Below are 19,578 nucleotides of genomic sequence, written 5' to 3' on the forward strand. Positions count from 1 at the left end.
TAATGAAGTTCTGCTGTTGATACTGACCTTTCTTTCAATGCAGGTGAAGATGCTTTTGATGCCCTCCCCCCATCCCTCCCACCTCCCCCACCTCCCGCAAGGCATAGTCTCATCGAACATTCAAAACCTCCTGGCTCCAGTAGCCGACCATCCTCAGGACAGGACCTTTTCCTCCTTCCTTCAGGTAGGAGGGAAAAACCAAGCAAACCTTTTCACTGAAAGCAAAAATATTTCTAAGATGATACTGTCAAATAAGCATTAGTGATTCATTGGTTTCTAGCTCCCAAGCTGAAAAATCCCTGGGTGGGGAAAACAGCAGTTGGATAGGTTTGTCTGTTAGTTGTTTGGTTTAATGCCAAAAGGATTACAAAAATGGCAAAAGCAACAAGGAATCATAGAATTTAGAAATGGCGCTGAAGAGATTATCAGGTCCAAATAACACCTGTATGTTACAAAAGGTGAGAACCAGAAGTGCTCTGTGTTTGGGCTAAAAGTGATGGAGACAAATTTAGACTTTCTCCTAATTCTGAGTGCAATATTTTTTTCAAAAACAATGTGTTTAAAAATTTTTACTAAGTATGCTTTAGGGTCATAATTTTATTCAAAAACGTAATATCTTGGTAAATTATATTGTAACATTAATAGATATGTTTTTCTGAAATATCTGCATTTTATTGTTTTGTTACTGTTTTTATTTTTAATGCCTCAATGTATCTACTAAAATTATTGGTCTTCAAGGAAAAATTAATACATAGCTTTTTTTTTTTTTAAATGCTATATTTCTTTTTTTTTTTAATTTTATTTATTTCTTTTATTTATGGCTGTGTTGGGTCTTCGTTTCTGTGCGAGGGCTTTCTCTAGTTGTGGCAAGTGGGGGCCACTCTTCATCGCGGTGCGCGGGCCTCTCACTATTGCGGCCTCTCTTGTTGCGGAGCACAGGCTCCAGACGCGCAGGCTCAGTAGTTGTGGCTCATGGGCCTAGTTGCTCCGCGGCATGTGGGATCCCCCCAGACCAGGGCTCGAACCCGTGTCCCCTGCATTGGCAGGCAGATTCTCAACCACTGCACCACCAGGGAAGCCCCAATACATAGCTTTTAAAAAAAAACTCAAGTGAGGAGTAGAAATAAAAAGACTTAATAAACCATCCATCCCCTCCACTAGTCAGAATTATCAGGAAAAACAAATTCAGTTATGTTGAATCTGCTGATATTAATTGTTCCTGTCAGTCCTATTGGTGATACTGTGATCTGTACTCTGAAATGTCTGCCTCCTCGACTTGGTTTGGTTAAACATAGGGTAAAGATTTTCTTTTTTTAACAACTGCTTTACATTTGTGTATGAGATTAATCATGAAAGCCTTCTAAGAGTACTCACTTTGTCCTTTGGCCACCTACATGCTTCTTTGAAAACTTGGGAATCTTAACCATTATCATTCACCTTTAACATTTTTCTCATTTTTTTTTTCCATTTGGTTTGATAATTTAGAAGTTTGAGGCAGTTTGTAGATACGACCCACAAAATTATAGACATATAACTTGCAATATATAGCTTCAGTTTCTAAAAGTAGTTTATTTTCAAGGAATAATTTTTCGTCAGTAAATATTGAATTGTCCTCTGTGTCACCCACTCTGTGAGATGCCTCCCTGCCCTCATGGATCACATTAATTCACTGAATGCTACCAATCAAAGAGCAAGGTTCATCACCCTTCTAATCCAAGCAGAAAGCATGGATAACTATTAGGCTCTTATTCATATAGCTACATATACACGCTAACATTTTGCTATCTTTTTCACTTATACTTATTCAAATCTTTGTTTTACACATGGACTTTAATTAACATTTAAAAATGAATATATACAGCAGAAACTAACACAATATTGTAAAGCAACTATACTCCAATAAATTTTTTTTAAAAAATGAGTATCTCTAAATCTTAGTAAACTTAACCTTTCCCAAGGCAAACTTCTGGATAATTTCTAGCCAGATTCCTATAAGGTACCTATCAATCACCTTTTATATATGTAATTTAAGCCCCATTAAATGAAAGTTAAATGTAGTGCCTTCTTTTAAAATTAAGCCAAGCTTTCCAGGCTTGACTTAATTCTTACACTTTTTTACACAAATACACCCTTTAACCTGTTTTTATCAGAAGAATTAATTGTAAAATATTTCAGTTCTTTATCATAATTTCACTGTTCATTTTGCTTTTGTAAAAATCTTCAAAAAGTTTTTTCTCAAGATTACTAAAAAAATTACTTCAAAATAAAAAGGCCCCCTTTTATTAGAATGGAAGTTGAATAAACTGATTTATTTCATATATAGCTTTGCTTGGCTGCCAGGTAGGCTCAGTAGCAGTTATCCTTAACCTGTGGTGTGAGGCTAACATGGGAGCAGGGTCCCATGACCAGAGCAGGGTCATCTGAACCTGTTGACTCTCTCTTGAACTCCTTTTATGCATGGAAGTATTCTAATTCCATGCAAGTAATGTTGATATCCCTCGATAATAAATACTTCTGAGAAAAAAATGGCAACTTTTCCCCCCTTTCCAGTCTCATATAATTAACAGGACAAATTTCTAGTCTGTTGTCAGATCCTTTATGAGTCAACTGTTTTTATTCAATTTTAAGCCACATGTATAGACCACATCTTTTTCAAAAGAAATATTTTAATTCTTAACATAATGATATCGTAGAACATGAAAGTTTCTTTCAGCTTTAAATAAGCACTTGACTGTATCATTTTGCAAAGTATTCAACACATTACGCTGTCTAAGGAAGTGTAATAGAAAATTCACAAAAGCAGTTCTTCATCCTGAACTGAACTTCATGAAAGAATACTCTATAAATGCTAAACAAAAGTTTAACTTAATAGCTGTAGAACCAAACAAGGTAAACAACGGTGATTGCTAAATTTAAATGGACTATATGAGCACTTTACTGCTATTATTTTCACTATAGTTTAATCTGTAAAATTTTAGTCCAGTGTAATGATAAGCCTTTTCTGGCATTATGAAGATTTGGTTTCCTTGAGGAAATCTTTATCCCTAATTAAAGACAAAGGTTGGATATCCCCATGATGTTGTATTAAATACCTACTCAAACCTACCTCTTTATTCCAGCATTCAGTGCCCTGCACACCTGAGTCGGGTCCACCTTTCCAGCCTTACAGCCCAGTGACTGCTCTATAGTAGTGGTTTTCAAACTACAGGGTCCTGTGTTTCTGCAAAGGAGCCTTAGGACTCCTGTATGATCAAGCGGGGGAAGCGAAGCAGGGGCACAGCTCTGATGCCGCTTTTATCTGTTTTCTATTTTAGGCCTTCATGCAAGATTTCTTTTGGCAAAATAGTAATGCCCACTGCTGTACATGAGCCATCTACTCTGGACAGGCCAGTCATATCTTAACAAAACCTGAAGAGTCCTCAAAAAAAGCTTTACACTTTACTGTCTCCAAACCCAGGGCTACTGCTATCATATATGTGCTTTTGTCCGAATTACAAAAAGGCATTTCTTTTGTGTTGGTGGGTTGAAATAGGCACCCCTCCCTCTGCTTTGTGCCAGGGCCAGTGCTCCAGGAACAAAGCCAAGGCTGTATTTAAGTCTGCTCAGTCCCATTACTGCATGTCTTTGTGCAGTGCACAAAATACACAATGTATTTGGCAGCCCTTTCTGAACCTTTTCCTCACTGTATTTCTAACCTGGAATCTCTTTTGAAGTCCTTATCCAATCTTAAAGTCACAATTCAACTCTAAAAGCCAGCCAAATTGACTTTATTAGAGATGAAGGAAGGTTTTCCACGGGATCCAGAAATGCAATTGCATAAGTAAAATACAAAGAAAACTTGGATCATTAGCAACAGTTATTGGAAAGGGTTTTTAGGGGTTTGGTTGACTGTGACCTTTATGAAGCACACTCATGACGTAGTTACCAGGGACTCTCATGCCCTCTGAGGGTTGCACTCACAGAGTTCAAATCAGAGATGGAGTGAGGCAAGGTCCTCCCCCAGGCTCAGCCAGTGTGGAGACTGCTGTGTGCAGGTGTTGAAGGACTGATGGGTAGAGCCGTGGTTCTCAAACTGTGGTCTTGAGACCAGCAGCATTAACACTCCCTAGAAATTTGTTTAAAATGCCAATTCTTTAGACCTACCCAAGCCTTACTAAATCAGAAACTCTGGGAGTAGGACCCAGCAATCTGTGTTTTCATAAGCCTTTGGGGGTGATTCTGATGCATGCTCAAGTTGGAGAAACCCAGGGCTAGGCTATATCTGGAGGAGTGCAGCCAGGATGGGAGAGGGAAGTAAAAACCACACCGTGTAAACTATGGTAAATTAAAGGAACTGAGGATGTTTAACCGATAGAAGAGAAGAGAAGATCTTGAGTATGTATTAGAGGAGTTGCTTTCAACCACAGTATTTGTAAAAGAATCATTAGATTTCTTCCATGTCTCCTGAGACAAAGACTGACCAGTGAGAAGAATTAGGAGTGGAAATTTCATTCCTGTTAAGAAGCTTCCTGGATTATTAATACTTCTTATATCTCAGAGGGGTAGTGAGTTCTCTAACACTTGAGGACTTGATCAGTGGCCAGATCACTACATATGGGGGTTTTATGAATGTGAGTTAAAGAGTGAGGAGCTTTGTTTCACCTAAATAATAGGTCTTCAAATCCTCTTCTATCAATTAGATCTAGCATTGATATTCTTTTAAAATTTTCAGAATAACTGATGATAAATCTTTCAGATGGCTTTTGGACAGCCCCAGAGGAAAGATGCCATTGTTTTAACTGTTCAGTTTTATTTGCCTCTTTTCCTATGCTTGAGTAAAAAATTGGAAGTGTTTCCGATAGTGGGGGAAAAAAAAGAACTAAGAAAAAAATTCCATAATGCCTCCTCCCAGAGATAACCACTTGATAGGTTTCCTTCTTACACAGCGTAATTTTGATTGATGCGTATTTCCCCACTTCTTTTATAGTTAGCAAACCTTTTCCTCCCAGTGTTTCCTTAGTTTTTAATAATCTCTTAAAATAAGTCTTAAAATTTTTGAATTTAGCATTACCATACTGTAAATCACAGGCACTTGTACTTTGCTTTTTAGAGTAGACTAATCCCATCGTGTTTATTCATTCATTCATTTCTCAAACATGTATTACTATATAAATGGTACATTGGCTGTGGTATTTTCAATTTGTATGTTTTAATCCTAAGTGTGGATATAAAATTTTACTTTAATGAATTTTTGAAGAATTTACTTTTAAAAACCTTATTGATTTTCAAATTTGGTAATTATTGTACTCTACTCTCTGTAGTAATTGTATTAGATATAATATCTTTTCCCATCGAAGCAGGAATGCTTCCAACTTTATAACTTGCTACAGAAGCCCAGTTTACCCTATACCTGACCAGTAGCCAAACTTAACATGAAGCATTGTAGTGATTCAGAACTGAACTAAGTATTTTGTGCTATTTTTGGTAATATTTTTAGTGTACCTAGTGACCTTTTAGGTGCAACAGATTAATGGAGCAATATCATACTACTGTATATTTTGTACTCTATTTATGACTCAATAATGTATCCAGAATCTAATGTTTAGCCTTAAATAAATAGATGATTAGAAATAGCATATCTAACAAACCTATAAATTTACCCCTAAGGAAATAAAAAAGTGTAATTATAAAAGACAGTCTTTTCTCTGACCTAATATTTTATCAGTGATGTTTTAGAATGAACAAGAATTGAAAGTAAATTTTATTGAATATTTATTGAAATTTATGCAGAAATCACCACATTTGGTTCCTTTGGTTAGCCTTCCAAATCAAAAGACTAACAAACATTTGTTGTATGGAATTTGATTTATCTTCTTACTCCTTCCTAAAATGTTTCAGCAAAATTAATGAGGCTGAACCATTGACTTTTCAATTATTGAAAACTCAGAATCTAAGACTTATTTTAATCTCAAAATTAATGAAAGCAAATTAAGTAGCCTTGCTTAGGTTAAAAAAAAAAAAGTCTCCAGTAAAGCTGGAGATAATTATTGTACTCAAATAGGGGCTTCAACTAGTCAAAATTAATATAAATAGGCATGTATTTCCTTCTCAAATAATCAAATTGTTACATATTTTTAATATCAAACTCAAATGGAAGTTAAAACAATGAAATATTTATCAGGTCTTCTTTAATAGTTATAATTTTAGCCTTATGTTAGCAATACAAATTTCACAGAATTTGAATTTATGAAAAATCTGAATCTGAGTTAATTTTGGTAGTTAAAGGTAAATATTTGTGAAGTGCAGGCTATTTACCAAGCAGTGTGCTTGGTACTGTGTTTCTATTAGGAGATATAATTCAAACACAATTGAGAGTAAGATAAGGTCCCTGCCCTGAAAGGAACTTACAGTACCTTTGGAGATACTGGCAGACATAAAAGAAAGTGTTATGAGAGAGGAAAACAGAGGAGCCCGAGATGGCAGTGGTGGCAGATGATAAATTATCAGTGAACCAAAGGTTGCAGAGGTAATGTCCATCTCCTCAGAAAATGAATCAGTTCTATGGATTTAAACTCATATACTACTAATTTTAAACCAGGTAGGTTTATAGTCCTAATGATTTAATATAGTAGCACTGATATAATCTTTTTCTGCCATTAGCTCTGCCATTAGCTTCTGCCATTATTCTATTTTTAATAAATATAATTAAGAAGTACAATAATTTTTAATTTGTCTGCAATTCATATTTTTCACTATTTCAGATTACCCCCTTCTCTGTCAAGGTGGTAAAAAAAAAAACACATTTTACTACTTATACAAACCTTACTGTTAATAATAGCATAATTTTTAATAACTGAATTTATTGTTCAGTGAGCCAACTAACAATTTTTTGCATAGGACGCCCAATGTAGTATTTTAAAAGGCACATTATATGTACAGGAGATTTCATAGACATGAATTCATTTAACCCTCACAAATCCCAAATGTCAGGTACATTTTACAGATTATGTCTGCCTAATGCTTAGACAGATTAACTGATATAATATTCTTACAGGCAAAATTAAAAACCCATTTTTTTCTTTGACTTTACAACAGTTTCTATTCATTGTACAGGACAGACTGGGACAGAAAATTAAAATTAGAAGCAGTTTTTACCATCAACCATTTTACCATCAAATAAGAGATCTGAAAACTACAAAGTTAGTAGTGTGTATTATTTAGGAACAAATGGGAAAAGCATATTTGAGCAAGTGATGAATAAATTAGAAAATATGCAAATTAGAAAATGGTTACTATCAGTCATGAAATGTTTTATTTTCAAAAATTGATCTTTATAGAGAATTTCTAATTTTTTTCTTTACCCAGTTAGCACAGATAATAGGTTTTTTTTAAGGAATTCCTTTATTATTATTAATTAATTAATTAATTTATTTATTTATTTTTGGCTGTGTTGGGTCTTCGTTTCTGTGCGAGGGCTTTCTCTAGTTGCGGCAAGCGGGGGCCACTCTTCATCGTGGTGCGCGGGCCTCTCACAATCGTGGCCTCTCTTGTTGCGGAGCACAAGCTCCAGATGCGCAGGCTCAGTAGTTGTGGCTCACGGGCCTAGTTGCTCCGCGGCACGTGGGATCCTCCCAGACCAGGGCTCGAACCCGTGTCCCCTGCATTGGCAGGCAGATTCTCAGGCACTGCGCCACCAGGGAAGCCCAAGAGATAATAGTTTTAATCTGAAAATTATCTTTATTTTTAAGATCCCTTCTTTGATCCAGCAAGTGGCCAGGTTCCTTTGCCTCCTGCTAGGAGATTACCAGGTGAAAATGTCAAATCCAACAGAACATCACAGGACTATGATCAGCTTCCTTCATCTTCAGGTGAGTTGGCTAATAATAGTAATAATAATACCTTACGTTTGTACAGTGCTTTTTGGAGCACCTTTTTATTCAGTGTATAATTTAATGAGCACCGCCAGCCTAAGAAAGTATTTTTATCACCTTTGCATTTGCTTATAAAGCATGTATTATGAGAAGAATGCCTACAAAATTGTCTCACAGAAAAGGAAACATTAAGCCTTAATATTAACTTTGATATGTCAGTAAAGCATGTTCTGGGATTCAGAATCTATTCATTCTCTAACTTTTGTTTTGCCTTATCATCAGATATGAGAAATGGGATTGATGTCTTTATATACCGAACTGCTGCATTCTCTTATTTCTCCATTAAAGGAAGAAATCTCTTTAGAATTAGTATTAGCACCAAACTATGAATTTTCATAGCTTATTTAGGGCTATCATGCAATGCTCTACTGCCAGTTATTAAGTAGAAGCCTGTACCATTTTAGTAAATACAAGTTGTACTCATAACCATTATTAATGGAATGCTGCTGCTTTGCTTCTTTGGGAGGTCTTCCTCGACCACCATATCTAAAATAGCTCCCCCTACTTTACACAGTCACTTTCTATCCCCTTCTTTTGCTTTATGTTTCTTCATAGCACCTTTCATTCATTTATTTGTCTATCTCATCTGCTAGAGTATTGCTTTGAATATACACATGTGGTTTGGTTCACTGCTTTATCCCCAGGTGTCCAGAAGAGTGCCTAGCACATGTTTCTTGGATGAGTGGATGGATAGAAGGGAGGAGGGAAGAGTAGCTGATATCTGTGTTATGCTGAACATACACATATTTTGAGCAATTGAAACAATATATTTGTCTCATAATTACAGACATCAGAAGTTTTTCCTATGTAGATTTTTGTCCTATATCAGTATTTTTTTCATTAACTGTATTTTGACTTTTTTTTTGAAGTATAGTTGATTTACAGTGATGTTTTAGTTTCAGCGGTACAGCCAAGTGATTGTTATATAACTGAATATATATATATATATATATATAACTGAATATATATATATGTATATTCGTCTTCAGATTCTTTTCCGTTATAGGTTATTACAAGATATTGAATATAGTTCCCTGTGCTATACAGTAGGTCCTTGTTGTTTATCTATTTTATATATAGTAGTGTGTATCTGCTAATCCCAAACTCCTAATTTATCCCTCTCTGCTCCTTTCCCCTTTGGTAACTATAAGTTTGTTTTCTATGTCTGTGAGTCTGTTTCTGTTTTGCAAATAACTTTGTATCATTTTTTTAGATTCCACATATAAGTGATAGCATATGATACTTGTCTTTGATTTACTTCACTTAGTATGATAATCTCTAGGTCCATCCACGTTGCTGCAAATGGCATTATTTCATTTGTTTTTATGGCTGAGTAATATTCCATTGTGTATATATATCACATCTTCTTTATCCATTCTTCTGTCGATGAACACCTAGGTTGCTTCCACGTCTTGGCTGTTGTAAACAGTGCTGCTATGAACACTGGGGTGCATCTGTCTTTTCGAATTAGTTTGTCTTTTCCAGATATATGCCCAGGAATGGGATTGCTGGATCATATGGTAACTCAATTTTTAGTTTTTTAAGGAACCTTCATACTGTTCTCCATAATGACTGCACCAATTTACATTCCCACCAACAGTGTAGGAGAGTCCCCTTTTCTCCACACTCTCCAGTATTTATTATTTGTAGACATTTTGGTGATGGCCATTCTGACTGGTGTGAGGTGATACCACATTGTAGTTTTCATTTGCATTTCTCTAATAATTAGCAGTGTTGAGTATCTTTCCATGTGCCTCTTGTCCATCTGTATATCATCTTTGGAGAAATGTCTATTTAGGTCTTCTGCCCATGTTTTGATTGTTTTTTTTTTTTTTGATATTGAGCTGTATGAGTTGTTTGTATATTTTGGAGTTTAATCCCTTTTTGGTCACATCATTTGCAAAGATTTTCTCCCCTTCCGTAGGTTGTCTTTTTGTTTTGTTTATAATTTCCTGTGCTGTGCAGAATCTTTTAAGTTTAATTAGGTCCCATTTGGACTTCCCTGGTGGTCCAGTGATTAAGACTCTGTGCTTCCACTGCAGGAGGCATGGTTCAATCCGTGGTTGGGGAAGTTCCACATGCCATATGGTGCAGCCAAAAAAAAAAAAAACAAAACACAGGAATTAGGTCCCATTTGATTTTTTGCTCTTATATCCATTACTCTAGGAGATGGATCCAAAAAATATTGCTGTGGTTTATGTCAAAGAGTGTTCTGCCTAGGTTTTCCTCTAGGAGTTTTATAGTATCTGATCTTCCATTTATGTTTTTAAATCCATTTTGAGTTTATTTTTGTATATGGCGTTAGAGAATGTTCTAATTTCATTCTTTTACATATAGCTGTCCAGTTTTCCCAGCACCACTTATTGAAGAGATTGTCTTTTCTCCATCGTATATTCTTGCCTCCTTTGTTATATTGGGTTGGCCAAAAAGTTTGTTCAGGTTTTTCCATAACATCTTACAGAAAAATCTGAACGAACTTTTTGGCCAACCCAATATATTAATTGACCATAAGTGTGTGGGTTTATTTCTGGGCTTTCTATCCTGTTCATTGATGTATGTGTCTATTTTTGTGCCAGTACCATACTGTTTTGATTACTGTAGCTTTGTAGTACAGTCTGAAGTCAGGGAGCATGATTCCTCCAGCTCCGTTCTTCTTTCTCTGTTTCGACTATTCAAGGTTTTTCGTGTTTCAATACAAATTTTAAAATTATTTGTTCTGTGAAAAATGCCATTGGTAATTTGATAGGGATTGCATTGAATCTGTAGATTGCCTTGGGTAGTATGGTCATTTTAACAATATTGATTCTTCCAATCAAGAACACGATTTCCATTTGTTAGTGTCATCTTCAGTTTCCTTCATCAGTGTCTTATAATTTTCAGAGTACAGGTCTTTTGCCTCCTTAGGCAGGTTTATTCCTAGGTATTGTATTCTTTTTGATGCGATGGTAAATGGGATTGTTTCCTTAATTTCTCTGATATTTCATTGTTAATGTATAGAAATGAGACAGATTTCTGTATATTCATTTTGTATCCTGCAACTTTACAGAATTCACTGATGAGCTCTAGTAGTTTTCTGGTGGCATCTTTAGGATTTTCTGTGTATAGTATCAAGTCGTCTGCAAACAGTGACAGTTTTACTTCTTCCTTTCCAATCTGGATTCTTTTTATTTTTTTCTTCTCTGATTGCTGTGGCTAGGACTTCCAAAACTATGTTGAATAAAAGTGGCGAGAGTGGCATCCTTGTCTTGTTCCTGATCTTAGAGAGAATGCTTTCAACTTTTCATCATTGAGTATGATGTTAGTTGTGGGTTTGCCCTATATGGTCTTCATTGTGTTTAGGTTATTTATGTTCCCTATATGCCCACTTTCTGGACAGTTTTTATCATAAATGATGTTGAATTTTATCAAAAGCTTTTTTGCATCTATTAAGATGATCATATGGTTTTTAGTCTTCAATTTAATATGGTGTATCACATTGATTGATTTATGGATGTTGAAAAAATCCTTGCAACCCTGGGATAAATCCCACTTGATCATGGTGTATGATCCTTTTTATGTATTGCTGGATTTGGTTTGCTTTTAAGCTCAAACCTCAGTTCACAGATTTGTTAATAGTGAGAGCTGTCCATTCTGTAACTTCCGAATCAAGATAATTATTTAGCTGCTTTGAGAATTATCAACACGGTAGTTCTGTACTTGATGACATGTATGGGAGATGCAAAAATCCCTCTGTAGTTTTTTAAGTTTTTACATTTGAATATAACTCAGAAAAACAAAATTTTATTAACCATTTCAAATTTTGGTCTGTGCTGATTTTACCAATTTACTTCTAGTCATTCCAATATTTCAGATATATCCATGGGTACCCACTGAAACACTGTATTTCCATTTGAAAGGGTAGATTTCCAGAATGATGAAAAAATGTGAAAGTCAAGAAGAAGGAGAGACAGTATCTGACAATATATATAGGAGAAGGAAGCAAATCCCTTAAGGAAATAATGTTAAAATACAACTTTGAGAAGAGTGCCATGACTGATTTAAAATAACATATTCAGTACCACCAGCTCTGGATTAACAGAAACATATACTCAAGTTATGAGAAGAGTTGTGGCCCAAATGCTCTATTTTCACAGCTTCTTTACAGTTTGCACCATAACATGCAGGTATTGTTGAGCCCAGAGGAACATCATTCACATATATGATTTCAACTGGTAGGAATTCCAGTTAGCATTGCACTAGAAATTTCAAGGAAGAACTTGAAATCACAAACCCTGTTGAAACATCCCCAAATAGGCATTTACCAGAAGCCTGAACTGGCTTTACCTGAGTGATAAAATAGTCCTGATTATTACTCTGAGGGCCTCAGCTAGCTGTAACATCAACTATTTCAGCCTACTCCCTGAACTCTCTTTACAAACACAGTCAAACCACAGAAAATAAGATACTTTTTTCCAACAAGATATTTGCTCACATGCTGCTTCACAGGGCTACCAAGCTGTCCACTAGTTTATTTCACACCAGGAGAGGGACTCAGCTTGCCTTCTGGATTAGATCTTTCCATCAGAAACTTAAATAAGACTATGCAGTGTGCCTTTGGGATACTAATAGTGCTTATTTTGCAGTAGCGTTTTTATTGATATCAAGGCCTTTTTAAGACGATCGTTGAGGATTCTGGTATAATTGCCGCATCTTATAAATTCCATTTCTCCTATTTTTATGGTGACGTAAATAATTGATGGTGACTTACTTATGTATATAAGCTTTCTATGAAAAGAATATTTCTAACTCAAAAATTTTAACTGATTTGAAAATATTTTCCTTTTTCTAAAGAGGATGTGTGCATGTAAATGTATGTCTACATATACAAAGAGCCTTCCAAATGTTTTATTTCTCCCCCCATAAAAGTTTATAATTTTCTGAAGTAAGTTTGTAGATGTAACAATATTTAATGATATGAATATGTCATAATGATAATCAGAATAAGTGGATTTTACCGGCTTGTGTTAAACTTGGATATACCTTATATGGGCCAAATGTTTTTGCTAATAGTCTGCTTATTTCTTCACATAGGGTTCATGTCTATACTAGCTATGCATGAGTTTTTAGACATTTTTAAGTTTGCTTTTCTCTTGTGGTTAAGATATAATGTGCTACAGTTTGAATACCATTCTTTCTTTAAAAACCCAGGGAATCCAACTTACATTAGAATACAAAGTTGTAATGATGATGTTGTACTCATGCTGATGAAGTGCAGCTGAGCTCTTGAGATTTTTTTTTTTAACATTCTTATTTAAAAGGACATTCAAGGTAATACTTAAAAATAACACTAGAATTTCAGAATATGACTTGTATTAAATGTGTTTGTAACTGGTAACAGATATTATTGCCAAGTATACCTACAAAATAAAGGAGGTCTCATAAAAGGAATTAATTCCAATACTACTTTTCCTTTACTAGCTTAAAGGAAAAGTGACCAGATGTTGAATGAATTTTATATTAAGACCTCAACTGGAAATCACGGCTTCATTTCACATAAGAGTTGGAACCGTGTATTGTTATAAGTGATGTTTTAAGATAAACTGTGTTTTTAAGATTTTGTTTTGTGTTTCAACAAAGGAAATTGCAGCATTAGAGTTTTACCATAGTTCAACTACCTAAAATGTTTTTCCTTACATACAGCTTCAGTTTTAAAACCACTGAACATGGGGTCATTTTTCTTACAAATCTAATACTAATGTAGTTCTTTTATAACCATTTTCTGGATGTATTAAAAAAGTTATGTTATAACCTTGGCCCTAACAATCATAATTACCTACCTTAGTGTATATGAAGATATTTTATTTGTAATTTAGTGAAAACTGTGTATTAAAACATGTCCTTCTAAAATTCAATAGTATAAAAACATGTCTTTCTAAAATTAAATAGTATATCTGTAGTGGAAGCAATTCAAGTTTACATAAACGAGTTCCAGAAATAATTGCTCCAACTTACAGGAGAGTAACAAAGTCATAATGATGATGTGTTTGAGATTTCTTTTATGCCTTGATAAGTTAATTTATATTTTTTCTTTTAATTCTCAAATATTGTTACACTTGAAAAAATCTGTAGTCTAAGAGTCTTGATGTCCATCCCAAGTATCGTCAATGAATTACTAAATAATTTTAGAGATTATGTCTCAGATTGTATGTAGTAATCATTTTTAAAATTTGTTAAGCACTTACTCCAGGACAAATGTTATGCTAAGTATTTTAAATACAGATAACAGAGATAATTTAATACATAACATATATTATTATATTTATAGTTGCACATGTAAAATATATTTTATATAATAGTTTCTATATTGTATTTTAATGTTTTGAGTAGTTTAAATGTAAATTTACTGTAAGATACAGGTCTAGTAAAAAATATTTTACTTTTTATTTTATATTGGAGTATAGTTGATTAACAATGTTGTGTTAGTTTCAGGTGTACAGCAAAGTGATTCAGTTATACATATACATGTATCTATTCTTTTTCAAATTCTTTTCCCATTTAGGTTATTACAGAGTATTGAGCAGAGTTCCCTGTGCTATACAGTAGGTCCTTGTTGATTATCTATTTTAAATATAGCAGAGAGTACATGTCAATCCCAAACTCCCAATCTATCCCTCTCCCCCAACCCTTCCCCTCTGATAACCATAAGTTTTTTCTCTCTGAGTCTGTTTCTGTTTTGTAAATAAGTTCATTTGTATCATTTTTTTTTAGATTCCACATATAAGTGATAGCATATGATATTTGTCTTTCTCTGACTTACTTCAGTTAGTATGGTAATCTCCAGGTCCATCCATGTTGCTGCAAATGGCATTATTTCATTCTTTTTCTATGACTGAGTAATATTCTTGTATCATTTTTTTTAGATTCCACATATAAGTGATATCATATGATATTTGTCTTTCTCTGACTTACTTCAGTTAGTATGATAATCTCCAGGTCCATCCATCTTGCTGCAAATGGCATTATTTCATTCTTTTTCTATGCCTGAGTAATATTCCATTGTATTATATGTACCACATGTTATTTATCCATTCTTCTGTCGATGGACATGTAGGTTGCTTCCATATCTGGCTATTGTTAACAGTGCTGCAAGGAACACTGGGGTGCATATACTGTTTCGGATCATGTTCTTCTCTGGATATATGCCCAGGAGTGGGATTGCAGGGTCATACAGTAGTTATATTTTTAGTTTTTTAAGGAACCTCCATACTGTTCTCCATAGTGGCTGTAACCATTCACGTTCCCACCAACAGTGTAGGAGGGTTCCCTTTTCTCCACACTCTCTCCAGCATTTATTGTTTGTAGACTTTTTCATGATGGCCATTCTGACTGGTGTGAGGTGATATCTCATTGTAGTTTTGATTTGCATTTCTCTAATAATTAGTGATGTTGAGCAGCTTTTCATGTGCCTCTGGGCATCTGTATGTTCTTTTCTTTGGAGAAATGTCTATTTAGGTCTTCTGCCCATTTTTGGATTGGGTTGTTTTTTGGATATTGAGCTGCATGAGCTCTTTGTAAATTTTGGAGATTAATCCCTTGTCAGTCACATTGTTTGCAAGTATTTTTCTCCCATTCTGTGAGTTGTCTTTTCATTTAGCTTATGTTTTCCTTTGCTGTGCAAAAGCTTTTAAGTTTCTTTAGGTCCCATTTGTTTTTGTTTTTATTTCCATTTCTCTAGGAGGTGGGTCAAAAAGGATCTTGCTGTGATTTATGTCATAGAGGAAGACATAGGCAGAACACTCTAAGAGTTTTATAGTGTCTAGCCTTACATTTAGGTCTTTAATCCATTTTGAGTTTATTTTTGTGTATGGTGTTAGGGAGTGTTCTAATTTCATTCTTTTACATGTAGCTGTCCAGTTTTCCCAGCACCACTTATTGAAGAGGCTGTCTTTTTTCCATTGTATATTCTTGCCTCCTTTATCAAAAATAAGGTGACCATATGTGCGTGGGTTTATCTCTGGGCTTTCTATCCTGTTCCATTGATCTAATTTGTTTCTGTGCCAGTACCATACTGTCTTGATTGATTATTGTAGCTTTGTAGTATAGTCTGAAGTCAGGGAGCCTGATTCCTCCAGCTCTGTTCTTCTTTCCCAAGATTGCTTTGGCTTTTCGGGGTCTTTTGTGTCTCCATACAAATTTTAAGATTTTTTTTGTTCTAGTTGTGTGAAAAATGCCATTGGTAATTTGATAGGGATTGCATTGAATCTGTAGATTGCCTTGGGTAGTATGGTCATTTTGACAATATTGATTCTTCCAATATTTTTTTCTTTTAATTCTCAGATATTGTTTGTTATACTTGAAAATATCTGTAGTCTAAGAGTCTTGATGTCCATCCCAAGTATCATCATTGAATTACTAAATAATTTGAGATTACGTCTCAGATTTTAAAAAATATTACATAGTTTTAAATATAGATAACAGAGATAATGTAATACCTAACATATTATTATATATATTATTATTATAAAACATTTTATATAATAGTTTATATATTGTATATTAATGTTGAGTAGTTTATATAATACAATGTAATATGTTATATATAAAATATAAATAAATGTAAATTTACTATACAATACAGATCTAGTCATAATTTTATTTCCCACAACCCCTCTGAAATAGGTATTATTAATGTCAATTTATAGAAGTAAGTGAGACACAACAAAGTTTAGTAATTTACTCAAGGTCTCACAGCTAGTAAATGACTGATTGATAGGATTTGAATCAGTAAGCTGTGCACCCATTTATGTTGTTGTTATCCCACCAGTAGTATCGCACCAGTAGTCAGGCCAAAAATTAGGTTTAAAAACTTAACTCACACATTTATATAACAATGATTGCTAAGCTGAGTTTGGAGATAGATAGCCAATCATAAAGTCAAGACAGTAGCAAAGGAATAGTTAGTAGTGATAGAAGAGGGTACTAAGAATTCTAAAATAATTGTAGTAGAGATTTCAAAACCTGGATTGTGATCATTTTTCACATGACTTTAGGAAGCCACTCACTATGTACTTTCTGTACTTTTTATACCAGCAAAATCAATCTCTGTCTTAGATTCTTGAGCAGCTCAGACCTGTAAAACCAACAGATGGGCTCTGAGGCTTTTTTTTAAATTATGAAAGTGGTACATGCACATTAGAGAATAAAGTAGAATTAAAAAAAAAACAACAACAAGAAAAGTCACCTAGAACCCTGTCATCAGTAAGGAACATTATTGCCATTTTGGAGCCCTTCTTTCTAATGATTTGTCCATGCACATGTTCACACAGTGGAGATCATACTCCACAGTACAACATAGTATCATAACTTTCTTACCACATCGTTAAATTTTTTTAACGTCACTTTAAATTATTGTATGGTAGTCCATTTTTATATGCTGTCAAACTATTGCTTCTCAAATCTTTCTCCCCACCAAAGAGCTAACGCCGAATGACATGGGTACTAGGGATTTAACTAAAAGTGGACAATCGCATGCAGGAAATTGCTTCAAAGTCTGTGTCATTTCAATAATTTATAGAAATTTTGCATTTTACTTGGTATATCTGCATTTATTTTCATATTTAAAAATATTAACTCTCTCATATCCTTGAGTAAAATTAGTGCTCCAGGAAGATGTACTGTTTATATATAGCCTATGGCTCCACACCTTCTTGCACTTATTTGGATGTTGTTGCCCTTGCTCATAGGAGTTCAAAAATACCATGAGCACGGACAGCAGCACCAGAATAAAACATGTCCTTCCAATCACATTTCTAAGGATGACATGTATTCAGGTACAGAAATCCCCATAGCGTTGGTAAAATTCAGTCATTCCAGTGTACTCCAAAACTACAACATGGCAGCTTTGGGAGAGCTCTGGGAGAGGTTCATCTGCTGTTTCATTGCTCCTTTGCATCATCTACACATTCCAAAGTGAATAAGGACCTGGTATCTCCTCTTTTAGACACTGTGAGAAAGAAGAAGTGGAGACAGTGAAGGCTGTCCGTGAGTTTTAAGAAGAGTTGTCTAGAAAGAGGGATTGGCTTTAAGTGCTTTGCTGTAATGACCGGCATGAAAATTGCTTTTTTTTTTTTTTTTTAAATGGCTTTTACTATTAGTTCAGGTTGTAACAGACCTTTCTTATTAATATCTTGCTTAAAAGTTTCATATAGAACTAGGCGCTCACTACAAATTCCACGTTTTTGTCCTCTTCCACATTTGAATTCCTATTAATTTGTAGTAACTGCTGTTCTATAGCATTGTAGTATAGTGGTTATCATTACAGATGTGAATTCATTGTCCTTTCTTTTTAAAGTTCTCCTCAGCACACATAACAAGCATTAAATTAATTAATTCCGTACTACCTGACTGAGAAGGGATAAGTAATGCCTCTAAAAATGGAGACACAAAAGTAGATTTGGAGAGTGAGAATTATGAAAGTAAACTGCTTACCTCAAAGTCACTCAAAATCTTAGCGGCCAAACTGAGATGCACCTAACCGACCTTGGTGCTCCTCACCGCCATCCTCATCTTGAAAAGTTGTAGCTGTCGGTTACCTGGTGCAGAGCTACACTATCCAGTTAAAACAAACAAATAATTAAAACATTCCAAATTGAATAAATATTCAGCAATAAATAGAAATGTATATAACAGGTGGCAAAAATTTGCAACAAAGCTTCCACGTTACTTCCATTTGTGGGCTCTAATACATGATACAGTTCAACTCTGGGCATTTGTAAGATTCCAAAGAGATGTCAGCACTGTTTTGGGGAAACAGATTTTGAGTTAGGGCAATGAGGACTAGGATTAAATGAGTTGGGATATATGAGTTTTGTATTTAAAAGGAAAAAAAAAATCTATCTTTTGGAAAAATTAATCTTTGCTTCAAAGTTTTTTCTTTTTTTACTGAAAATATCTTCAAAATCTATTGTGATTCCTTCCAGAGATGGTTTGAATCATTTCCTCTAGTTGGTATTTCAAACAGATCAGAGATACCTTCACTCCTCTAGCTAGATAGTTTTGATTTAATCATTTTGTGTGTGTGTGTGTTTTCCCTAACATTTGGTTTAGCCTAACTTAGCCTTCCTGAATTATGTTTAGTACTTATTTTTTTTCAAGAAAAGAATAGCTTTCTCAAATAAAATTTATCATCCTCAAATTCCATTGCATTTGGCCAGTATTAATTATAGCAGCCTCACAGAGTGAATAGATTTCTTGGGGGGTTTTCCTGGTGATAGGCGCCATCTACCAAGATCAAAGACACATGTTTATTACATCTAGAAGTTCTAAATCTTAAGACTTAATTTCCAATTATACCATTAGATGGGTCTCTCGCTGCCATAGCATCTTTCCCAGTTTAGTAGTATTCATAGCTGTACTTTTCAGAGATGCTTGATATTCATGTGCCCTTCTCAGTATTTAGACAGAAACAAAATAACAATATTAGAAAAATTCTTCGAAAATTACCAGTAGAATACAAGGAATTTAAACTTGTGTTTAATTCTGGATACTTTTCTCACCTAAAAGTAAGTCAGAACAGACAATATTTCAATGTATAAATTCTGTGGTAACTGATTAAAGGAAAGCTTGCTAGAAGAATCTCTAATAGTTTTTGGAAGTAATTAGAAGCAAAGCATAATTTATTGTCCCTCTC

The 19,578-nt window shown here is 34.5% G+C and overlaps 1 protein-coding gene across 5 annotated transcripts in view; it reads left to right on the forward strand.

Moving 5' to 3' along the window:
- CBLB (Cbl proto-oncogene B) overlaps positions 1–19,578 on the forward strand; it is a 208,719-nt gene that overhangs the window by 183,713 nt on the left and 5,428 nt on the right. For all 5 annotated transcript variants that reach the window (XM_036850161.1, XM_036850163.1, XM_036850165.1 and 2 more), the window contains 2 exons: positions 44–184; positions 7,728–7,847. In XM_036850161.1, the coding sequence (XP_036706056.1) occupies positions 44–184; positions 7,728–7,847 (261 nt within the window). The remainder of the gene's footprint in view (positions 1–43; positions 185–7,727; positions 7,848–19,578) is intronic.

This window comes from Balaenoptera musculus, chromosome 4, assembly GCF_009873245.2.
Source record: "Balaenoptera musculus isolate JJ_BM4_2016_0621 chromosome 4, mBalMus1.pri.v3, whole genome shotgun sequence".
Classification (NCBI taxonomy): Eukaryota; Metazoa; Chordata; class Mammalia; order Artiodactyla; family Balaenopteridae; genus Balaenoptera; species Balaenoptera musculus.